The sequence below is a fragment of the Gouania willdenowi genome, chromosome 6, assembly GCF_900634775.1.
Source record: "Gouania willdenowi chromosome 6, fGouWil2.1, whole genome shotgun sequence".
NCBI lineage: Eukaryota > Metazoa > Chordata > Actinopteri > Blenniiformes > Gobiesocidae > Gouania > Gouania willdenowi.
The window spans coordinates 36,200,024-36,223,294 of record NC_041049.1 but is presented as its reverse complement, the minus strand read 5'-3'; the positions used below and the strand labels follow the sequence as shown (position 1 = coordinate 36,223,294).

The 23,271-nt window shown below is 40.5% G+C and overlaps 1 protein-coding gene and 1 long non-coding RNA gene across 2 annotated transcripts in view; both read right to left on the bottom strand.

The window, feature by feature from the left end:
- The window catches only part of LOC114464459 (NACHT, LRR and PYD domains-containing protein 3-like), a 30,783-nt gene extending 15,449 nt beyond the window's left edge, over positions 1–15,334 (bottom strand). The window contains exons 1-4 of the mRNA XM_028448676.1: positions 15,184–15,334; positions 13,190–14,984; positions 12,942–13,115; positions 4,345–4,518 (exon numbers count right to left, since the gene is read on the bottom strand). Coding sequence (XP_028304477.1) covers positions 4,345–4,518; positions 12,942–13,115; positions 13,190–14,984; positions 15,184–15,295 — 2,255 coding nt within the window. The 5' untranslated portion in view covers positions 15,296–15,334. The remainder of the gene's footprint in view (positions 1–4,344; positions 4,519–12,941; positions 13,116–13,189; positions 14,985–15,183) is intronic.
- Positions 15,335–15,579: 245 nt separating this feature from the next.
- On the bottom strand, positions 15,580–23,202 carry LOC114464497 (uncharacterized). Its single transcript, XR_003674220.1, has 3 exons — positions 23,176–23,202; positions 22,205–22,315; positions 15,580–15,628 (listed from the first exon to the last, which is right to left on the bottom strand). It is a non-coding gene; the product is annotated as an uncharacterized LOC114464497 (long non-coding RNA).
- Positions 23,203–23,271: the final 69 nt, after the last annotated feature.

Below are 23,271 nucleotides of genomic sequence, written 5' to 3'. Positions count from 1 at the left end.
AATTAATCTTATACCTTTCTTCAGGATACTGACACTTTTGGAACCAGTGTTGAATGGTGTATCTGTTGCCATCCTCACCATCCTACAAGATGACGATGCCGGTACGACTGTGCGAGACCATGCAGTTGTGTTGGAAGGGGATATTGTGCTACATAACATTCCAGACCTCTCTTCTGCCTTTGCATACCTCTTGGCATTCTGTATGCCCTCAACATTGATTATCCAAAGCAGATGAGTTATACCTTTGAAGCAATTCAAGCCATCTTTTTTGAGCTCGGTGGCTCTCGATGCTCACAGCGCATAAGGGCTCTGAAAACAAAGCTTTTGCTGTGACTGTTAATGGAGAGCCAGACATGACTTTAACATGTGTTCTTTAGCCTGTTCAAGTCCATTGCTGTTGAGTCATGTAAAAAAACTGTAAACCCTTTTGCTTCTGATATAGTCATTCACCTGTTACCAAGAGTTGCTTATTTGGTGTTCAAACTGTTAAAATGAATTATTGTTCAAGTAAAACTAATGTATGTATGCAGAAAAGAACAAAAAAAAAACAACCTCACCTCTGTTTCAACCTGCATAAGGATGTGTAGGTGATGGAAAATTTTATTTTCAGATTAACTGTTCCTTAACCCTCTTGTTGTCTTTCGGTCAAGGGATGAAGAATAAGGAAGGAAAGGAGGAGAGGCAAGAAGGGAGAAAAAAGGGCAGGAAGGAGGGAGAGATGAAGTGAAGAGGAAAGATGGAAGGAGAGAGAGAAATGGAAGGAAAGAAGGGAGAGAAGGGAAGAGGAAAGAAGGAAGAAGAGAGAGGGAGAAAAAAATTAGAGGGGAGAGAAGGGAAGAGGAAAGAAGGGAGAAAATAGAAGGAAAGGAGGGAGAGAAGGAAGACAGGGAGAAAATGGAAGGAAGAAGGGAGGGGGAGAAATAGGGACGGAAGAAGGGAAAAGGAAAGAAGGAATAAGAGGGAGAAAATGGAAGGAAGGAAAGGAGGGAGACGAAGTTGACAATATTATGTTGAGATTGTCATGTATTTTAAAAGATTTGTTTAAGTGTTGGCCACTTCACATGAAGCACAGAACATGGTGTTTACCTGTTAGTTTCCTGTTCATTGATGGTATATTTCTAAGAACTTTAACTGCTGTAGTTCATCATAGTTATGCCCATGTAAAACGTCAGTGTCTGGGTACACAGCCAATCATTTTTGCCACTATCCTATCGGTGTGTGCATGAGTGACTATATGTTGCTGAACACTTTTTTTTTTTTTTCCCCCCACATGCTTTGTTTTTCTTTTTTGGTTCTGAACTCAATTTTAGGGCTTTGCTGTGGTGCTCAAAGCACCCAAAAAAAGAAACTGGCAATACTTTTTATTTATTTATTTTTTTACAGAAATTGACCTGACTACCCATAACGTTCTGAAATGTACTTGAGGCACTGTTAAACAAAATAAATAAGATTTAAGATAACATTCAGTTGTGCTTTGTTTTATTCAATATCTATTTATTTGAGCATTTTTCAAATATAATTACAACATACATTTTCCTTTGATTTAAATAGGTAAATTTTCAACTCACTGGAGTAAGAATTGTATGAATATTCAACAAGAATATCTGTGTTTGTTGAAGTTATAAATGCATGGCATTCAATGAATAATTATATGTTTATTTAACAAGAATATCTGCATTTAGTGAAGACAGAAATACATGGCATTGAAACCAGAATTTCTTCGTTAGACTTCCAGGATTATCTTAATTAGGTGAACAGGAGATCCAAGTTGGCAGAACTCTTGTCAGAACTTGTAAATCTTAGTTAAGTCAAACAACAGTAGGCAAAAGTTGAGTTTACTCAAAAATCTCTTGCATCATGTGCCTTGATATTTTAAGTTTCTCAACTTTTTCTTTTTTACAGTGTATGGTTGCAGTCATTTTTTGTGTTTTTCTGTCTTTTTGTGTTTTTTGTTGTTTTTATTGTGAGTTATTTTGTGTATTACTGTTGTTGTTTGGTTCATTTTTGTAGTAGTTTTGTACAGCTTTTGAAGTATTTGCTATGTTTTTCTTGCTTTTACTGTATTTTCCTGTAATGTGGAATTCTTTTTTTTATACTGTATTCTTGTTTTTGTTTTTTGTTTTTCTGCCATTTTGTAATGTTTACTTGGGGGCCTCATAAAAATAGGACCGAGGGATGCATGTGAAACAACAAAGAGTTTTTACATTAATGTATATGTTTTTCTGTCATTCTGTGTATATTTGTTGTCTTATGTTATGAGACATTTTGTGCATTCTGTTGTTCTTTGTGTATTTTTCCTATAAAATGTATGATTTCTGGAGTTATTGTGTATTGTGTTGTTTTTTTATTTTTGCATTTTTTGTTGTAATTTTTCATGAGTTTAAATATTTAAATACCAGTTAAATGTTAAAAGACAGTTAAAAGTGTTAAAAGAGTGTTAAATACGCATGATTTGCTTGTCTCTTTATTGTTATTGTTGTTTATCTGTGATCCACTGAGTGTTCTGGGTTAGACTATCTGGGATCGATTGGTTTTGTCTCCACCCCCACACGTGCCGTTTTACTCATTCTACTAACGCTCCTGATGGAGGAAACAGACTGAATCACATTTGTGATCATTTCTCCTCTTTTCAGGTATGTTTATAGTCAGAAACACAGCTTATATGTCAGAAATAGGTCCTAACAAATAAAGAGTTTCATGACATTGTAGTTTTGATATTTGAGTTTTGATAAGAGTTAAGTTTTATGAACAGTAGTAAGTTAGCAGACTGTGCCATGTGTAGCGTGTTCTGTTAGCTTCTGTTTCATATGAGCATGTGTTTAAAATATGTTTTACTTTTCTATGTAGTTTGATTTATACACTTTGATTAGCTTTAGATTAGCTCAATACAACTTTAAGGACTAACATATTTGATGCTTGAAAGAAAAGAGTGAGAAATGATTTATTGCAGTTAAATATGTTTTTTTACACAACTCAGAGGGAAACAAAAAGTGTTATGAACACATACTAGGGTAGATTTTAATATAAAATAGTATAAATAAATGTATCTGACACTATTTATTTGTGTGACAGACTGAGCTCGTCCCATAATTCACCTGTGACTTTGATGTAAACGCTCATTACAAGTCCAGACATGTGGTAAAGTGGACACTGGAGTCTTTATATGTAAGTAACTTTAATCTGGAAAATAGTCTGTTTTGTTGTTTGTGGTGTTATTATTTTACATATTTATGCCTGTTGCCTTTCTTTTTCCCAGTATCATGTAAGACATACTATGAGACAGTCTGGAAGAACTTCACATTTAGTCATCCAGACCTTTGGACACGAACAGAAGCCATTAAAGGTTCAGCTCACAGCAGACAGAGGAGGAAGAGGGTCAGATTTATAAAAACAACAGAACAGATGTTACACAGAGCATGTGCACAGTATTTTTGTACATTGTGGTTTATTATGTGACATTTTGGAGGGAAAAACAAAATGGCTGACACACACACACACACATATTGTGTTGTGTTAACAACATAGAACCTAGGTTCCCAAAGTGGGGTACGTTACCCCTAGGGTACGCAAATTGTCATTTGTAAACTAGAATATAAATGGACCAGCAGTCAGGAGCCTCCATGCATTGCCACAAATGACACATTAAGGCTACCATGGTAACAGATTATTATTATTATATATATTATGGTCGCCATCCTTCAGAAGCCTGGAGCTTTCTGCTCTGTGTTCAACATTACAGAACAAACTGGAAAATGAGCCCAAATATCAAGCAACCCACCACAAAAGACTGCATTATGGACCACCCCCCAAAAGACCTGCTCCATCTTTTTATGACCCTAAGCTGCCAAGAGTTCAAGTTTTAGTGTGTGACCCAGGACAAAGGGACACAGTGTAAAGTTGTTTTATTTTGAATAAATAAAGCTCTGCTTTCATTATGTTCCTCCTGTGTCTCTTATTCTCAATAAACTGTTATTGTGATGTTCTCACTAAATAATATTAGCAAAAATAATTATTAGTATCATTAATATTATAATTATTATTATTTGTATTATAATAAAAATGGGAGGGGCATATGACCATGCATCCCAACGGTGACCAATGAGTGAGGGACTTTCTGTCCAATCACAGGTGATTTTACTTCTGAACTGTCTGTGCTTTCTTCCAATGGTTGGTTAGTTTCAGTCAAGGCAGGCTAGACATTGAAATGCTAATTATAGAAAACATTCACAGTGGGGGTGGGGGGACTTCTCAGTGAACTACTGATAATCCTTGGCATTCACAGGGTGGATAATCTCAGTTTTCATGCAGTGAGGACAATGTTGATGGAACATGTGATCCACTGACCTGAGAGAGTCCAGTTTACAGTGAGGACTCTTCAGTCCTTCACACAGCAGCTTCACTCCTGAATCCTGCAGATCATTGTTACTCAGGTCCAGATGTTTCACACTGGAGGACTGAGAGCTGAGGACTGAGGACAGAGCTGCACAGCTTCTCTCTGAGAAACCACAGAAATTTAGTCTGTGGGAGAAAGACATTCATTTATTAATAATAATAATAATAATCATCACATTATTGACAGGATTCAAACCTTTGCCGTACACTCCATCTGCTTTATTACCTCCACCAAGGAGGAAAGATTTCAACTGCCAGAGGGACTCCTGATCAATAAACTGATTCTGATCATTTCAAAGAATAAAAAATGCTAGCTTGTCATCATCATATAATTTATATCTGGGTTTGTAATTGATGGGATCTTGTATAAAATGTGACTCAGTTATATTGGGTTGTTAATCAATGATCCCACTGAGTTTCATCCTGATTAGATCCATATTGTGTATTTCATTTGATTATTTTTATTTTTTTAAAGTGGTATGGTCCATACATTGTGACCTACTGGATGTTTTATTAATGGGAAATAAATGTGGTTCCAAGGTCTTTAAAGTGTTAATGATCATGGTACCATGATCAGGATCATTGATCATTGATAACTGAGCATATCTGTGAAGAGAGGTTCAGAGCTTGGTGGAGGTTTATTACTTTCTACTGTTCATTTAGAGTCGACGAAACATTTGATCATAGGTTTTTGTTGAGTTAAAGTTTTTAAAGTTACAATAACGAAATAATGAATAATTTAATAAAAATACATGTTAACAAAAACTATATCAACTTATATTTATTTCTTCACTGACTATAAAAACGTAAACTACACTATATATATAGATTATATATATATATATATAATATATTATATATATATATATATATATATATATATATATATATCTATATATATGTATATTTACAACTATTTGGTCACCTCGGCTGAAATCCAATCAGAACTCATGTGATCAAACGTATTGATCACATCTAATCTTTCCGTGTTACAAACATTAATACCATCATATATCAGGTTGAGCAACAGTAACTGAATATTTCAAAAAAGAAATAACTCTAATGCTTTTATGTTTGTTAGTCGATTATATCTGTAACAGATTTAGTCAACTAAAATCTTATTTATTACAGTGTTTCTCAAATGGGGGTACGCGTACCCCTAGGGGTACACAACGGTACTGCAGGGGGTACGTGAGAGAGAGTGTGATAAATTTACAAATAAAAACATTAAATATATGGGGATTTTAAAATGTGTATTTTCTGTTAAAAATTATAATAATAAAAATTATTTAATTTCATTTCATTTGATTTTATTGAGCTCCATTAGCTCCTGACTTATTGCAGGAACTATTCTGACTGGGGTCTCCTTCATTTTCATTACAATAATAAATGACAATATTAAATACAAATATTTACAATATTACATAAAAAGCAACATAAACACGCACGCACACACAAAACAAACAGTGAAACCAAATAAAAACATATCACATAAAACCAAAAGAACTGTCAGTAGATACTGTATTGAGAGTCGACCCAAAACCTCAAAATAAAACAGTAACAACTGTCAACATGACAACTGTATTTTATAGTCATTGTTCTCACACAGCCCAAAGCTCTTGCTGCTGACTCAGCCAAAAAATTTGTTCCCTCTTGAAAACTCATAAAGTCATTAAAGATCAATCCTAGGAACTTGTATAAACTAAGACAGGCCATATATAAAATTATAATTACTTCTCAAGTCATGATTTTTCCTAAAATACATGATCTGTGTTTATCTTTATTTAGAGTCAGTCTCCATTTTTTACACCATGTATTTAAAATATTTAACATATTATGTAAATTTGCCAGAAAATAATACCATCAGCATACAATAAAAGACTTAAATTACAGTTATTTATACAAAACCCAGATTAGCTTCCATAATTCATTTACCACATTATTTATATAAAGGGAAAACAAAGACAACATATCTCCTTGTTTTACACCAAACGTGGTGGAGAACCAACCAGTTTTTAAACCATTGATCTGCACACATGCAACTGGGGCTTTATAGAGTGATTTGACATCATCATAGAATGTATCAGTAATGCCATAATCCAGTAATTTATACATTAAAGATCCCTGTTGATCCAGTCTAAAACCTTCTGGAGATCAACAAAAAGACAAATGTTGGTTTTCCCTCTTGCAGCCTGGCCCTCAGCACAAGATGATAAAACATAAATATGATCAATGCAGGCCCTACATTTTCTAAAGTCATTCTGCTCATCAGCTAGGATGTTATGTGTCTCCAGATATTCAGTGAGTCTAAATTTTTAAATGTTTAAATTTTTAAATTTCTACATTGTACTTTCCCTGCATGCCCCTGTGTTCCCATACCTGTAAGCTGCTGGAACTGTGAATTTCTCTTGGAGATGAATAAAGTATCTATCTATCTATCTATCTATCTATCTATCTATCTATCTATCTATCTATCTAATGTTAACAATTCCTGAGAACTTTTGTTCAGAAAACTCCAAAATACAAAACTTTTTATTTTGCAACAATTGGTATACAAAAACTTTGATTATATTAATAAATCAGGCAAATATTTAGCAAATCAGCTCAACACAACAAAGAAAATTCCTTTATAGCAGCAATTTCTGACAATTCAGGTCAAACTTTAAACTTACCTCAGGACATTAATAAGGTTTTTCATGATTATAATCAAAATCTATACTCATCTAACTTAAACCCTGACCCTGAAGATATTAAAACCTTCCTCAATAACTTAAACCTACCACAGTTCACCATAGATCAGAAAACCACCTTAGACTCACCATTAACCTTACAATAACTACAAAATGCTTTGGATAGCATGTCAACAGGCAAAGCACCAGGTCCAGATGGGTTCCCTGCTGAATTCCTAAAACATTTCTGGTCAATGCTGGCTCCGCTCTTTTTCAGAGTAGTAACAGAGATTAAAAATAAAGGTTACGTAGGAGGCCACATGAATACAGCAAACATTAAATTACTACTTAAACCAGACAAAAACCCCATGTTACCCTCAAGTTACCAACCCATCTCACTTATTAACACAGACATAAAAATTATTTCCAAAGCACTCACTTCCAGGTTAGAGAAAGTAGTACAGTCAATTAAAAATACACTCCACAGAAAAATGTTAGAAGACTGTTTAATTTGATCAACATGGCACAGAACTCTAAAAAGAAAACAATAATCTTGTCACTTGACGCAGAAAAAGCATTTGATAGAGTCAACTGCTCATTCCTCTGTGCTGTCCTGGCATATTTGGCTTTGGAGAATCATTCATACAATGGATCTCCACCCTATACTCTAAACCTAAGGCCTCAGTAACCACAAACAAAATTAAAGCCGCGAGCGGCGTCATAGGTTCCGATGAAGCGGCCGGGGGCGGTAACCCACGGTCACGTATACCACTGTTGGGGATTTGGGAATTGGCCTGGAGTTGTAAGCGTTTTCGTATAACGGCGTAGTTATGGCAAAGGATTTTCCTGTGTCATGATAGGCCCCTCCCACTTTTCACAGCCTGCTCTATTTGCCATAGCAATGTGCTTCCATCAAATAAGATTCATACTACAGTGTTTTGAAGTCAACACGACATGTTGTCTTGCCGCTAGAGCTGCTTGTGTAGGACGACCACAGAAGCGGCGCCCTCTGAGAACGCAAGGCATTGTGGGTAAATTGGTTATCGTTTGTTGTTTAGCTGTGGACAGTGATCGTGTGTATCAAATATGAAGCAGTTTGAACTTTGCATTCTAGAGTTATAAGCATTTTCTTATTATAGCGTGCTGATGGCGAAGGATTCTCCCGTGTAATTATAGGCCCCCCCACTGATCACAGCCTGTTTTTTCTTCCATAGCAATTTGCTACACTCTGTGTAGGTTCATCCTACAGTGTTTTGAAGTCAACACGACATATCGTCTGTCCGCTACAGCTGCTCGTGTAGGACGACCACAAAAGCGGCGCCCTCTGAGAACGCAAGGCATTGTGGGTGTTTTGGTTATCGTTTGTTGTTTGGGGCTGTACGGTCATCATGTGTATCAAAAATGAAGCAGTTTGAACTTTGCACTCTAGAGTTATAAGCGTTTTTCGTAAAACGGCGTAGTTATGGCGAAGGATTTTCCTGTGTCATGATAGGCTCCTCCCACTGGCCATGATGGGTAATTTGGTCATCGAGCGTTGTTTATGGATGGACAATCATCGTGTGTATCAAATATGAAGCAGTTTGAACTTTGCATTGGAGCGTTAAAAGCATTTTCCTATTACAGCGTGTTGATGGCGAAGGATTCTCCCGTGTCATTATAGGCCCCTCCCACTGATCACAGCCTTTTTTTTCTTCCATAGCAATTTGCTACCCTCTGTGTAGGTTCATCCTACAGTGTTTTGAAGTCAACACGACATATCGTCTGTCCGCTACAGCTGCTCGTGTGGGACGACCACAGAAGCGGCGCCCTCTGAGAACGCAGGCATTGTGGGTAAATTGGTCATCGTTTGTTGTTTAGCTCTGGACAGTGATCGTGTGTATCAAATATGAAGCAGTTTGAACTTTGCACTCTAGAGTTATAAGCGTTTTCGTATAACGGCGTAGGTATGGCGAGGGATTTTCCTGTGTCATGATAGGCCCCTCCCACTTTTCACAGCCTGCTCTATTTGCCATAGCAATGTGCTTCCATCTAATAAGATTCATCCTACAGTGTTTTGAAGTCAACACGACATATCGTCTGTCCGCTACAGCTGCTCGTGTAGGACGACCACAGAAGCGGCGCCCTCTGAGAACGCAAGGCATTATGGGTAAATTGGTTATGGAGTTTTGTTTATGGCTGGACAGTCGTCGTGTGTATCAAATATGAGCAGTTTGAATTTAGCATTCTAGAGTTATAAGCTTTTTCCTATTACAGCGTGCTGATGGCGAAGGATTCTCCTGTGTCATGATAGGCCCCTCCCACTTTTCACAGCCTGGTATATTCTCCATTGCAATGTGCTTCCATCTAATAAGATTCATCCTACAGTGTTTTCAAGTCAACACGACATATCGTCTGTCCGCTACAGTTGCTCGTGTAGGACGACCACAGAAGCGGCGCCCTCTGAGAACGCAAGGCATTGTGGGTAAATTGGTTATCGTTTGTTGTTTAGCTCTGGACAGTGATCGTGTGTATCAAATATGAAGCAGTTTGAAATTTGCATTCTGGAGTTGTAAGCGTTTTCGTATAATGGCGTAGTTATGGCGAGGGATTTTCATGTGTCATTATAGGCCCCTCCCACTGGCCATGATGGGTAATTTGGTCATCGATCGTTGTTTATGGATGGACAATCATCGTGTGTATCAAATATGAAGCAGTTTGAACTTTGCATTGAAGCGTTATAAGCATTTTCCTATTATAGCGTGCTGATGGCGAAGGATTCTCCCGTGTCATTATAGGCCCCTCCCACTGATCACAGCCTGCTCTATTTGCCATAGCAATTTGCTACCCTCTGTGTAGGTTCATCCTACAGTGTTTTGAAGTCAACACGACATATCGTCTGTCCGCTACAGCAGCTCGTGTTGGACGACCACAGAAGTGGCGCCCTCTGAGAACGCAAGGCATTATGGGTAAATTGGTTCTCGAGTTTTGTTAATGGCTGTACGGTCATCATGTGTATCAAATATGAAGCAGTTTGAACTTTGCATTCTAGAGTTATAAGCTTTTTCCTAGAACGGCGTCCTGTAAATGCTAACCGTGTACGTGACCTTAAATGACACCGGTCGAAAACACAAGGCATGATGGGAAATGTTTCAAAGCAGTCATGACCAAGCTTGGGCACATGTCCTTTGTGTGAAATTTGAAGCTGATGGAAGTTTGTGTGTCAGAGTTATGGAGATTTGGACATTTCTGCGTGCTAACGAAAATTAGCATTGCATTTTTGTGGTGGCGCCACGACCAAACCGTGACAGATACGAAATTTTTTCGATAACTTTTCATCTTCAATGGGTCCTAAGTGTTGTTGCCAAGTTTTAAGCGAATCGGATGAATCCCCTCAGACTAGTTCGCGCAGATGCGTTTCGAGGGCGATACGCCATTTTTGACCTTTGACCCAAGATGGCTGACTTCCTGTTTGGTTTTGGGCGGGGTCACAATGTAACTTTTTGCTCATTCTGGGGCGGAGACTACACGTGGCGATTTTCGTACATATCGGTCAAACCTGGCGGTCGTGCGGTTCCATCGTTTTTTTGGCGGCGAAAACGCACGCTACGCGTGCGTTTTCTGTCCGTTTTTTTTCACGCCACCTAATTATCAAATTTTTCGCCAGGCCTGAGGTGCGTGCAAATTTCGGTGAGTTTTCGGGCCATTTTTAGGGGGTCGAATTAGCGATCAAAGGCGGGCGGGGTATAATAATAAAACGATATAATAGCGAAAACAATAGGTTCCTCTGTCCCATTCTGGGACATCGGAACCTAATAACATCTCAAAGCTTCACACTGCAGAGGGGAATCAGACAAGGTTGCCCACTCTCACCTTTGCTCTTTGCAATATTCGTTGAAACCTCTCGCAGCAGCTGTATGTCCAGAACTCTGTTATTAAAGGATCCACTCATCCATCTCAGAACACAAAATTAATCTTTATGCAGATGATATTTTACTCTATTTGGAAGAACAGCATCCTCAATTAGAAGGAGTATTTAAAACTAATAAACAGCTTCTCTAAACGATCAGACTATTCCATTAACTGGTCAAAATCGTCATCCTCCCTTTTAACAAAAAAATCATGTAATCCATTAAGCCAAAACCCACAATACCCTCCCCCACAAACAATTAAATATCTAGGCTTAAATATATCACCAACTTAAATGAATTAATTAAACTGAACCTAGATCCGCTGCTGGATAAAGTCACAGATGATCTGCAAAGATGGCCGCCGCCTGGGCGACTGAGTAGTGGCACTGGGGCGACATTCCCACCTCAAGTTGCCCTACCAATCCCTCCAATGTTAATCACACCTCAACACACCACCCCCCAGAGGGTGCGACCACCACTTCCACCCTCCGGAGCTATTGCACCACACACCCATATATACACAAAGGTTTGATAGGGAGCACCCTCCCCTCCATCCCCTTTCTTTTATTGCACCTCTACATTTACTAACACACATATTCACACAGGGGATAGGGAAGTTCCTCTCGATTGGGGAACGGAGAGGCACCATAACAGGAAGGTGGGTAGGATCACATATTTGGGCTGTCGGGTGGCGGCCCGACTCCTCTGTTGATGGATGGGTACAAATACATCAGGATAGTGCAATCGGGTATGGCGGGGTGGTGGGTCTTGGGGGGCGTGTTGCTGGGGGCTCTATTTGGAGGGTCTCTTCGAGCAGTGTCGGCCCGGCAAGGCGTGGGGGTGCCTCTTCCCTTTGGGTGTGGCCTGGTTGCCTTGGGGGCTGTCCTCGGTGTGTGCTGGCCCTGGGCGGCCTGCCTCGCTGGTGTGGGGGGTGGGCGCACTGGGGGGTGCTGGCATCTGTAGCGGGGTTGGGGCGGGTTGCTTGGCGTTTCAAAATGAGGGCCCAGCGAGCTTGGCCGGCTGGCTTGGTGGGGTGGATGTTGGTGGGGGGCCTTGGGGTTGGGGGTTGGGGTCGGTGGCGGGGTGCGTTGGGTCTTCGGTTCCTTGGTGCTTTCTCAGATGTGTGAGTGGGGGGCGGTTGCTGCCTCTCGGCTTTGGGTCTCAGGGGCGTCTGGAGGGCTGCTCATCCATGAGGGGGTTGTCTGGGCTCCCTGGCCCCCACTCTTTCTGCTAGCCTGGCTGCATTTTCGGGTCCAGGGCAGCGCTTGGGTTTGCAGTAGTGGTTCTTGCACATACATTGGTCTACGATGCACTGGCATGTCTTAGACTGTGGGATAAAACTCATAGTGGGCTTAACTTTAGACACGTTGATCCTAAATACCTATATTACCACTCACTCCTTCCCTTTGTCCACAGCCACCACCATTATACCTAAGCTTCACACTGGTCACCAGACTGGATTGATTACACAACACAATAAGCACAATATACACAACTACAACTTCACATCTCACTCTCACTTTAAAATAATCAACTCTTCCCCACACTTTACATTTACTACTTTGAATCTCTCCTCCCTGCTCCCTTCACTACCTTTTTATCTCTGTCCGTCATCCCTCTAACCTGTCCCAGTCCTCCTCCTTTAGTGTCCCACCTCTCACACCTTCATCACATTCCTCTGATACAGCTCTCATGTGCACATGTGATAAGGATTGATGTGAACATGTGATGAGCTGCTGTGATGTGTCTCACCTCAGAGTGTTCAGTCTCTGAGAGAGCAGCTTCACTGCTGAGTCTCCTGGATGGTTGTAGCTCAGGTCCAGCTCTCTCACACTGGAGGAATTGGAGCTCAAAGCTGCTGCCAGAGAAGCCCCGCCCACCTCTGTGATGACACAACCTGACAGACTGGATTCAGAAAAACATCCACAACTCAGGAAACAAGTGAGGAGACCAGGAACAGGACAATGTTGATGGAACATGTGATCCCACTGACCTGAGAGAGTCCAGTTTACAGTGAGGACTCTTCAGTCCTTCACACAGCAGCTTCACTCCTGAATCCTGCAGATGGTTGTTACTCAGGTCCAGATGTTTCACACTGGAGGACTGAGAGCTGAGGACTGAGGGCAGAGCTGCACAGCTTCTCTCTGAGAGACCACAGGAACTCAACCTGATGAAGAATCAGAGAAACCTTACAGATGTTTGTCTGTGACAGAATTAAAGACATGTTCTAAAGTCACATACTCAACTTTCTTGGAGGCTTTGATCACTGGGAGCAGCTTCAGAAAAGCTTCCTCTGAAGGAGAGAATCTTTTCAGGTCAAAGACATCCAGATGTTTTTGTGATGACAGTAAGATGAAGACCAGAGCTGACCACTGAGCAGGAGACAGTTCCTCTGTGTAGAAACTTCCTGAATTCATGTACCGTTGGATCTCCTCCAGCAGAGAGTGATCATTCACTTCATTCAGACAGTGGAACAGGTTGATGCTTCTCTCTGTGGACAACCTCTTACTCAGCTTCTTCTTGATGTATTTAACTGTTCTCTGATTGGTCTGTGAGTCACTTCCTGTCTGTGTCAGCAGGCCTTGTAGGAGCCTCTGATTGGTCGGCAGTGAAAGACCCAGCAGGAAGCGGAGGAACAAGTCCAAGTGTCCATTTGGACTCTGTAAGGCCTTGTCCACAGCACTCTGATGGAGAAGGTTAAAGTCAGGCTGACCTCCACTATGGGGAAGGTTCAGTGGTTTATGTTCCAGCAGGTTGACTTTAGAGCTGATGAAGGTCTGATGGACATGAAGAGCAGCCAGAAACTCCTGAAGGCTCAGGTGGATGAAGGTGAACACCTTGTCCTGGAACAGGCTGCTCTCCTCTCTGAACACCTGTGTGAACACTCCTGAGCACACTGAGGCTGCTCTGAGGTCCATGCCACACTCTGTCAGGTCACTCTCATAGAAGATCAGCTTTCCTTTCTGCAGCTGCTCAAAAGCCAGTTTTCCCAGAGACTCTATCATCTCCCTGCTATGTGGACTCCAGTGTTGATCTGTGGCAGCTCCTCCATCAAACTTCACCATCTTGACTTTGTTCTGAAGGACCACATAGTGGCTGTAAATCTGAGTCAGAGTCCTTGGCAGCTCTTCCTCCTCTCTGCTCTTCAACATGTCCTCCAGAACTGTAGCAGTGATCCAGCAGAAGAGCGGGATGTGGCACATGATGTGGAGGCTGCGACACGTCCTAAAGTGGGACATGATCCTGCTGACCTGCTCCTCATCTGTGGACCTCCTCTTGAAGTACTCCTCCTTCTGAGGGTCAGTGAACCCTCTGACCTCTGTCACCATGTCCACACACTCAGGAGGGATCTGATTGGCTGCTGCAGGCCGTGTGGTTATCCAGAGGCGAGCTGATGGAAGCAGTTCTCCTCTGATGAGGTTTATCAGCAGAACCTCCACTGAGGTGGACTCTGAGACATCAGTCAGGGTCTGAGTGCTGAGGAAGTCCAGAGGGAGCCGACACTCATCCAGACCATCCAAGATGAACAAAACCAGGAAGTCCTGGAAGCTGCAGATTCCTGCTTCTTTGCTTCCCGAGAAGAAGTGATCAACAAGTCCCACCAAGCTGAAGCTCCTCCCCCTCAGCACGTTCAGCTCTCTGAAGGTCAGTGGGAATGTGTAGTGGACCTCCTGCTGGGCTTTGTCTTCAGCCCAGTCTACAGTGAACTTGTGTGTTAAGAGTGTTTTCCCAATGCCAGCCACGCCCTTTGTCATCACTGTCCTGATTGGTCGAGGTCTTCCAGGAGGAGCTTTAAAGAGCTCTTCTAGTGTGATGGCTCTTTCTGCTGTGTCTGATCTCCTGGATGCTGTTTCTATCTGTATGACCTCATGTTCCTGGTTGACCTCTCCACCCCCTCCCTCTGTGATGTAGAGCTCTGTGTAGATCTCCTTCAGGAGGGTTGGACTTCCTGCTTTAGCCACGCCCTCAGACACACACTGGAACTTCTTCTTCAGCTTGGACTTCAGCTCACGTTGGTATCGATGAGCCTTTGTTCCTGAATGAAGACAAACTTAATGTTAGAGTGGAGAAGTCAGAGCAGGTTTGAACATTGGAGATCAAAGTGTGTGATGTTCTCTGTCTGGATGGTTCCTCAGATTAAATGTGACTGATTGAATCATGCTTTGAAAAAGAAAAGCCAGCTTTGTGTCTTTCATGTGATGTCCCTCACAGTGAAGATGTTCACATGCTCTTACTGCTCTGCAGACGCTCAGCCAACTCCTCCTGCTTCATCCTCTTCAGGAAATACAGTGTGATGTTCAGAAAGGCCTCCCTGCTCCTCCTCTGCTCCTCATCTTCACCTTCCATCTGACTCTCTGAGCACTCTGGATCATCTCCATCCACAATCTTCTGCATGTGTTGGAGTTCAGCCTTAACAAAGCTGATGATGTTGTCCTCCAGCAGCTGGAACACAAACACATTAAAGGTGATGAGTGAAGGCCAGCTCCAATCATCTCTGTGTGTGTGTGTGTGTGTGTGTGTGTGTGTGTGTGTGTGTGTGTGTGTGTGTGTGTGGTGTGTGTGTGTGCGTGCAGTGGTTTGATCACAGGCTGACACAGGTTTAGTGTCTTTGTAGACGTACACACCGTAAAGATGGAGTCAGGCTCAGCTCCAGAGGAACCATTTACACCCTCCAAGCTGCTGTGGAGAAGACACAGACACTCAGACATGCTGAGGAGCAGCTGGAGGAAAGCACAGGAAGCTCTGCTAACATCATGTGAACATCAATAACAGTGGGTGCTGTCCTGCAGATCCACAGTGCAGTGAGTGTGGAGCAGCCTTTGGAGCTCAGCTCACATGTGGAACATCTCAGCATGTTTCCACTGAACAGGAGAACAAGTCTGTTGGACTGAGGCTTTATTTGTCTTCAATCCTTCATAAATCTGAAAATCACACATTGTCTAAGACTCACCTACACACTGGAGACCATTCCTACAAAGCCTTTTCTCTTTCACCTTCCACTGTTTGCTGAGATTTACATCAACAAACATAGTCCATCAAAATGTATTTTTTTTTTTATTGGGGTGCTTACCACTCTCAATGAGTCACTTTTCATTCTGGCTTTTTAACACACCACACTAAATAGGGCAAACATATTATTATATGTATATATATATATATATATATATATATATATATACTGTATATATTATGTGCTGAGGGCGGTTCAGGTGAACCAATTTCTTCCAAAGCTGGCGGTCTCGTACCAGCAGTTTTACATCCTCCACAACAAGTCTGTGTTGTCTGAGATCGCCTGCTATGATGTTGACCCATCGGATGCGGGTCTTGCCTCCTGGCCATCTCCAACCTGCTGCCCTTGGGTCAATAGCTTTCGTCAGATGGTCAGGAGGTAGGTGGAGGACATGGCCAAACCAGCATGTGCGTCACTGCGCAGCCTAGCAAGAAGCTCTAGGCTGACATGTGTGGGCTCTTAGCATTTCATTGGAAAAAAAATAAACAAATACTTGAAATTGTTTAAACTGTGGACCCTGAATCTATAATTTATGAAAGTTTAACTTTTTGATTGAAATCATGGAAATTAAACAACTTTTCCAAGATATTCAATTTTTCTTATAAAGGGTCTGTATAAGAGGGTGTGGACACTTTTGCAACCTCATTCTCTCAGTTTTTTTTTATTTTTACTTCATCTCCTTGAAATGTTTCAGTTTGTTTTTCAATTGCATTGTGCAGGTTATAGGTCACATTAAAGGTGGAAAATACTGTGAAATTATTTATTTATATTGTCCCTCCTCTGCTTACTCTCCATAATCGTTTTGAAACCCTCTCATACGAAAATGGAGACAAACTCAGTCCAACTGAGCGACTGAAACAACCACCAGGAAAACGTCTCCACCACTGCTGGGACTGAATTCCCATCAGTCCAAATCCTCCATAGCCCGTCTAAAACTTCTCAGAGCAGCAGTACAGAGACACTCTGGTTCCACGTACAGCCCTACAGCCATCAACAAACACCGCTTCCACACCGGCCAACCCGGACGATGGAGGGTCCCTAGCAGCCATCAGTGACCCTCTCACCATCAGACGTTCCTGGTCAGTGTAACAGGTTCACACACATTCCTAGTCACTCATTATTGGTGATTCAATAACTAGGAACACCAGATTATTTAATGTCATCACACACTGTATTCCAGGTGCTACAGTTCACACTATCTGAGACAAACTGAACCAAATGTTACCCACGCTGCCAGCAACTGTTACTAAAATAGTGTTACATGTAGAAACAAACAACGTGAATAGATGTGAACCATGAGTGAGTTTAACCTTCTCTTTAACGTTTTAAAGATGTGTGAAATCAGTGTTTATCTCTGGTCCTCTTCCTACACTAAATAAATACATAAATAACCAAAGAACAAACGGTACATGAATTGGTGTCGTATGTGTTTGTCTGTTCTGTCTTTGATGGAATATATATTATTAATATTTTCATTATTATTATTATTATATGTCTCACTGTTGCAAGGAGCCGAGTCAACGATTTATCAAGTGAACGTGATGTTGTCGTCAACTACAGACATTACAATGAAGATCTCTGTCATCATCTAGTATCCATAGAGACGCATCGTAACTGATCAGCGTTATTGATCTCTTTGTTAAGACAAATAAAGTTGTATTGGTGCATGTACACAGTGTTCATTTCCCCTGTTCTTCGTCTTCTGATTTATTTAGTGGTAGTTTCCTCTTCTTCTTCTTCTTCTGCGTTGTTGGAGGTGGTTTGGTTATAAACGCATTTTATTAATAAGTGATATGTTATAAGTTATATTATATGTTATATGACATAGGTATATAATATATGCCTCCAATTGGAGGGTCATTCACTTGGTACCAGTGACAACTGCTGGTTTCTAGTGGTATTACAGGAGTTACAAATTAAAAGTTGGCTATTCTCCAAATGTGTTCCAAAAGTCACATGTACAGAGACAGCCAATAGAATGTCCTGGTTTGATGACACACACATACAGATGTGATTACAGACACACAGAATGAATTACACACAGACAACTATGTTTATAAATCCTAATTCTACACACAGATTGTGTTACACACACACACATAGTTTTGTTACAATAATGGCCTCATACAGTGAAACTACAGATAAAACACAGAGTCTATGAGTGTTCATCAATGTCAAACCTCATGTGTTCTGTTTGTTCTAATTAATAAAAGTTATTAATATAATAATATAGTACATGGTGTGAGTAAATGATGTAACAGGTTATAAACACAGCGTTGACAGAACAAGCTGAAAAGATCACTTAGAATGTGCTGACATGGCTTATCGTCAACTATTGGAGGATTTGGAGAGCTGTGCTCTCTGCAGGAGAACGTCTAAAGATGGAGCTGATCTGTGGCTCCTCCCCCAAAATATAGTGACTGATTAATGCTGTGATTGTAAATGTTGGAGCGACAGACAACGTGCACTAAAGCCATCCCAGTGCACATCCAGCTGCTGTCTGAGCCTCCATTGGTGAGTGTTACAATGATTAGAAATGATTGATCAACCTCTGATGATTTATTACAACATCTCTATGGGTCATAGAGGGATACGGTTACGTACTGAAGCTGGGGCTAATGACCCCCCTAACCAACCTGAGGTCATTGGCTCCCAGAAAGGCTGATCAGTCCCAGAGCAGAGCAGGAGGAACTAAACCCATCAACACTATCACATTATCAGGAGGTGATCAGTTCTACACCTCCATCACTGATCACCTGCACCTGGAGCGTCTGCAGTGTTGAACGTGACATCCAACAGCATCCAACAGCACCGCTGCTCCCTATCTTCATTTGAATTTAATGTTTAGTGCTGAGTTCAACAAACTATTCATCAAACACTCACAAGTCTCATAAATTACATATAATTTAACTCTAATCTAACCCTAACTCTAAGAATAAACTACACTGAGAAAAAGTATTATTGTTGTAATCTGTCCTCAGATCTGTTCAATTCAATGATCTGAATAGAAAGGACAGAAAAAAAACCTTACAGTAGTATTTGTAAAATTCTGTTTACAATATTTTGTGGAAAAAAAGTAACATTTTCAGGGTTCTCTCCAGTGCTGTTGAGCGTAGGGACCCCCAACGTTGTAGTTTAGCTCCCCTACGGAGCGATGGTGCCCACTACGTTCAGTTTTCAGCAACGTTGTAATAATTGTTGTACATTTTTGTTGTTTTGTCATTTTATAGTAATTTATATAAAATTAAGATCTTGAAATAAATCAAATGGTAAAACTTTAGTTTAGGGAACACCTATTAACCATTAAATAGTTGCTTATTAGCATTCCAATTAGTTACATATTGACTCTTCATTAGTTATTATTAAATACTTATTAATGCCTTATTCTGCATGGCCTTAATATACAACCAGTAAGCCATTAAATAAGAGTTTTCCCTCAATAAACTCATAATTATTACTTATTAGTAGTAAGTAAGGAAGTTGTTGTATATGAATTATGATCTCAACATGCTACCCATGTTTGGACTGTGAGACTGCCATTAAGTCAGTGGCGGATGCTTTAAGACTACAAGGGAACCTCAGCTTCCCCTAAAATCAGTGGTCAAATATGTAGTGTTGTGTGTACATTTCATTGACTAAATATATGACAGAACACATGTATGTTTAGTTCAGAATCAGCTTCTTATAACAGGAAACTGATAGTGACAGCGTGACGTTCTTCATTCATTACCGCAGCGTCACAGTGTTAATAAACAGTGGTGAAGTTCAGCTTCAATTGACTTCAATGGGACAGGGTTTAGGGGTTGATCCACTGCAGTCAAACTAGACGCTCATTGGATAAATGCTCGGTTATGACGCACTTAGTCCCGCCCATCGGACGCCGGGCTTCACAGGAGGTCTATGGAGCAGTGGGCTGGATCTGTCTGTTCCGGACGCTGGAATAATGGATGATGATTGGATGATCTGTCTCAGGCTAATTCAATTTTGATTGACAGCGAAATGAGCCAATCAGAGAGTATGACGTTGTAAGCACACAGGCGGGTTTTTCAAATATTTCAGTCCGTTGCTCTGTGTTGACACGGAGACTTTGCTGATCCTCTCATAGCGAATTAACTTCTGACAAACCTAGTGTCTGTTTTTGGTGTTTGTGGAGACTGTTACTGCTTGTGTTGTGAGACTTTTGACCAAACACTCACACTCCAGCGCGCTATATGGTGAATTGGAGGCGTGTCTTATTGCTAACAATCATTGGTGCAAAGTGAAGTCACATGATCTAAACTCTAACACATGTCCATCATGATCTCAGATCAACAGTTAATCTCATCATCAACTAAACACTTCATACACGTCTCAACAGAAGCTCATTGAACAACAACACTAACACATAGTGTTACCATGGAAACACACACTGAGTACGACCTCTGTCCACACGCTTCATAAATACTGATTCTTTTTGTACTGGTGCACATTCTACATTTCATTGGTCTGAACGTATTTAGAACCAGTTCTATGAACGGATCAATAAATGAGGCCCCTGGACCATCAGGAAGACAACCAGCAACCTTCTTTATGTGGACTCACTGTGGGTCAGTAGATGGACCTCCTTTGAAGTAAATGGGTTTGTCCATGGACTGGTCACTTCTAAAGGACACACAGCTGGGTCCAGGTATAGATGTGAGCTGCTTCCTGGTCCTTGAACACACACACACACACACACACACACACACACACACAGTGTCACCATGGAAACACACACTGAACTACACAATACTAACAACAAAGATCATTACATTAAATACATCTGATCTTTAACTTGAAATGATTTATGTCAGGTTTGATTCTAAAATAAGATCTTTGATGGTTCTAAATGATTGTATATGATGTAATAAAGACTAAATCAGTCATTTACAGTAATTAACAACATTTGTGCTTTGGACAGATGGACATGTGTTAGAGTTTAGATCATGTGACTTCACTTTCCACCAATGATTGTTCGCAATAAAAAACTGTAAAGTATCCTGTACTTTTTATTGAGATGATCACAGTCTCCATGTGTTTAAACCATCAGTAATAATATGTTTATATAAATATACGTGTTTATCTCCTCTGTTTACCACACAGTATATGATCCATTCATTGATCAGAGATTAATACAGTTTATTTTATATTGTTAACAAGCATTGGTCCTAAAGTGTGTTAGTGTTTGAAAAATGTGCTGGAAAAGTTTAGTGTTTATCAGGTGGTGAACTAATTATAATAATGTATAATTATTAATAATAATAACTAGTGACTGAGGAAATAGTTGGTGACTGTATTTAGTGTGAAAACAAAGAAAAGTGATTGACACTTTAGTCCACATGGACTGAGAGATGAATCAACACTGCTGTGTGTACGACCTCTGTCCACACGCTTCATAAATACTGATTCTTTTTGTACTGGTGCACATTCTACATTTCATTGGTCTGAACGTATTTAGAACCAGTTCTATGAACGGATCAATAAATGAGGCCCCTGGACCATCAGGAAGACAACCAGCAACCTTCTTTATGTGGACTCACTGTGGGTCAGTAGATGGACCACCTTTGAAGAAAATGGGTTTGTCCATGGACTGGTCACTTCTAAAGGACACACAGCTGGGTCCAGGTCCAGGTCCAGGTGTGAGTTTCTTCCTGGTCCTTGAAAACACACACACACACACACACACACACACACACACACACACACACACACACACACACACACACACACACACACACACACACACACACACACACACACACACACACACACACACACACACACACACACACACACACACACACACACACACACACACTTATAGCTTTGGTCGTGTCAGAATCCACTGAAAAAATATATGGTCAATTGGAGGCGTGTCTTATTGCTAACAATCATTGGTGCAAAGTGAAGTCACATGATCTAAACTCTAACACATGTCCATCATGATCTCAGATCAACAGTTAATCTCATCATCAACTAAACACTTCATACACGTCTCAACAGAAGCTCATTGAACCACAACACTAACACATAGTGTTACCATGGAAACACACACTGAGTACGACCTCTGTCCACACGCTTCATAAATACTGATTCTTTTTGTACTGGTGCACATTCTACATTTCATTGGTCTGAACGTATTTAGAACCAGTTCTATGAACGGATCAATAAATGAGGCCCCTGGACCATCAGGAAGACAACCAGCAACCTTCTTTATGTGGACTCACTGTGGGTCAGTAGATGGACCTCCTTTGAAGTAAATGGGTTTGTCCATGGACTGGTCACTTCTAAAGGACACACAGCTGGGTTCAGGTATAGATGTGAGCTGCTTCCTGGTCCTTGAACACACACACACACACACACACACACACACAGTGTCACCATGGAAACACACACTGAACTACACAATACTAACAACAAAGAGCATTACATTAAATACATCTGATCTTTAACTTGAAATGATTTATGTCAGGTTTGATTATAAAATAAGATCTTTGATGGTTATAAATGATTGTATATGATGTAATAAAGACTAAATCAGTCATTTACAGTAATTAACAACATTTGTGCTTTGGACAGATGGACATGTGTTAGAGTTTAGATCATGTGACTTCACTTTCCACCAATGATTGTTAGCAATAAAAAACTGTAAAGTATCCTGTACTTTTCATTGAGATGATCACAGTCTCCATGTGTTTAAACCATCAGTAATAATATGTTTATATAAATATACGTGTTTATCTCCTCTGTTTACCACACAGTATATGATCCATTCATTGATCAGAGATTAATACAGTTTATTTTATATTGTTAACAAGCATTGGTCCTAAAGTGTGTTAGTGTTTGAAAAATGTGCTGTAAAAGTTTAGTGTTTATCAGGTGGTGAACTAATTATAATAATGTATAATTATTAATAATAATAACTAGTGACTGAGGAAATAGTTGGTGACTGTATTTAGTGTGAAAACAAAGAAAAGTGATTGACACTTTAGTCCACATGGACTGAGAGATGAATCAACACTGCTGTGTGTACGACCTCTGTCCACACGCTTCATAAATACTGATTCTTTTTGTACTGGTGCACATTCTACATTTCATTGGTCTGAACGTATTTAGAACCAGTTCTATGAACGGATCAATAAATGAGGCCCCTGGACCATCAGGAAGACAACCAGCAACCTTCTTTATGTGGACTCACTGTGGGTCAGTAGATGGACCTCCTTTGAAGTTAATGGGTGTGTCCATGGACTGGTCACTTCTAAAGGACACCCAGCTGGGTCCAGGTCCAGGTCCA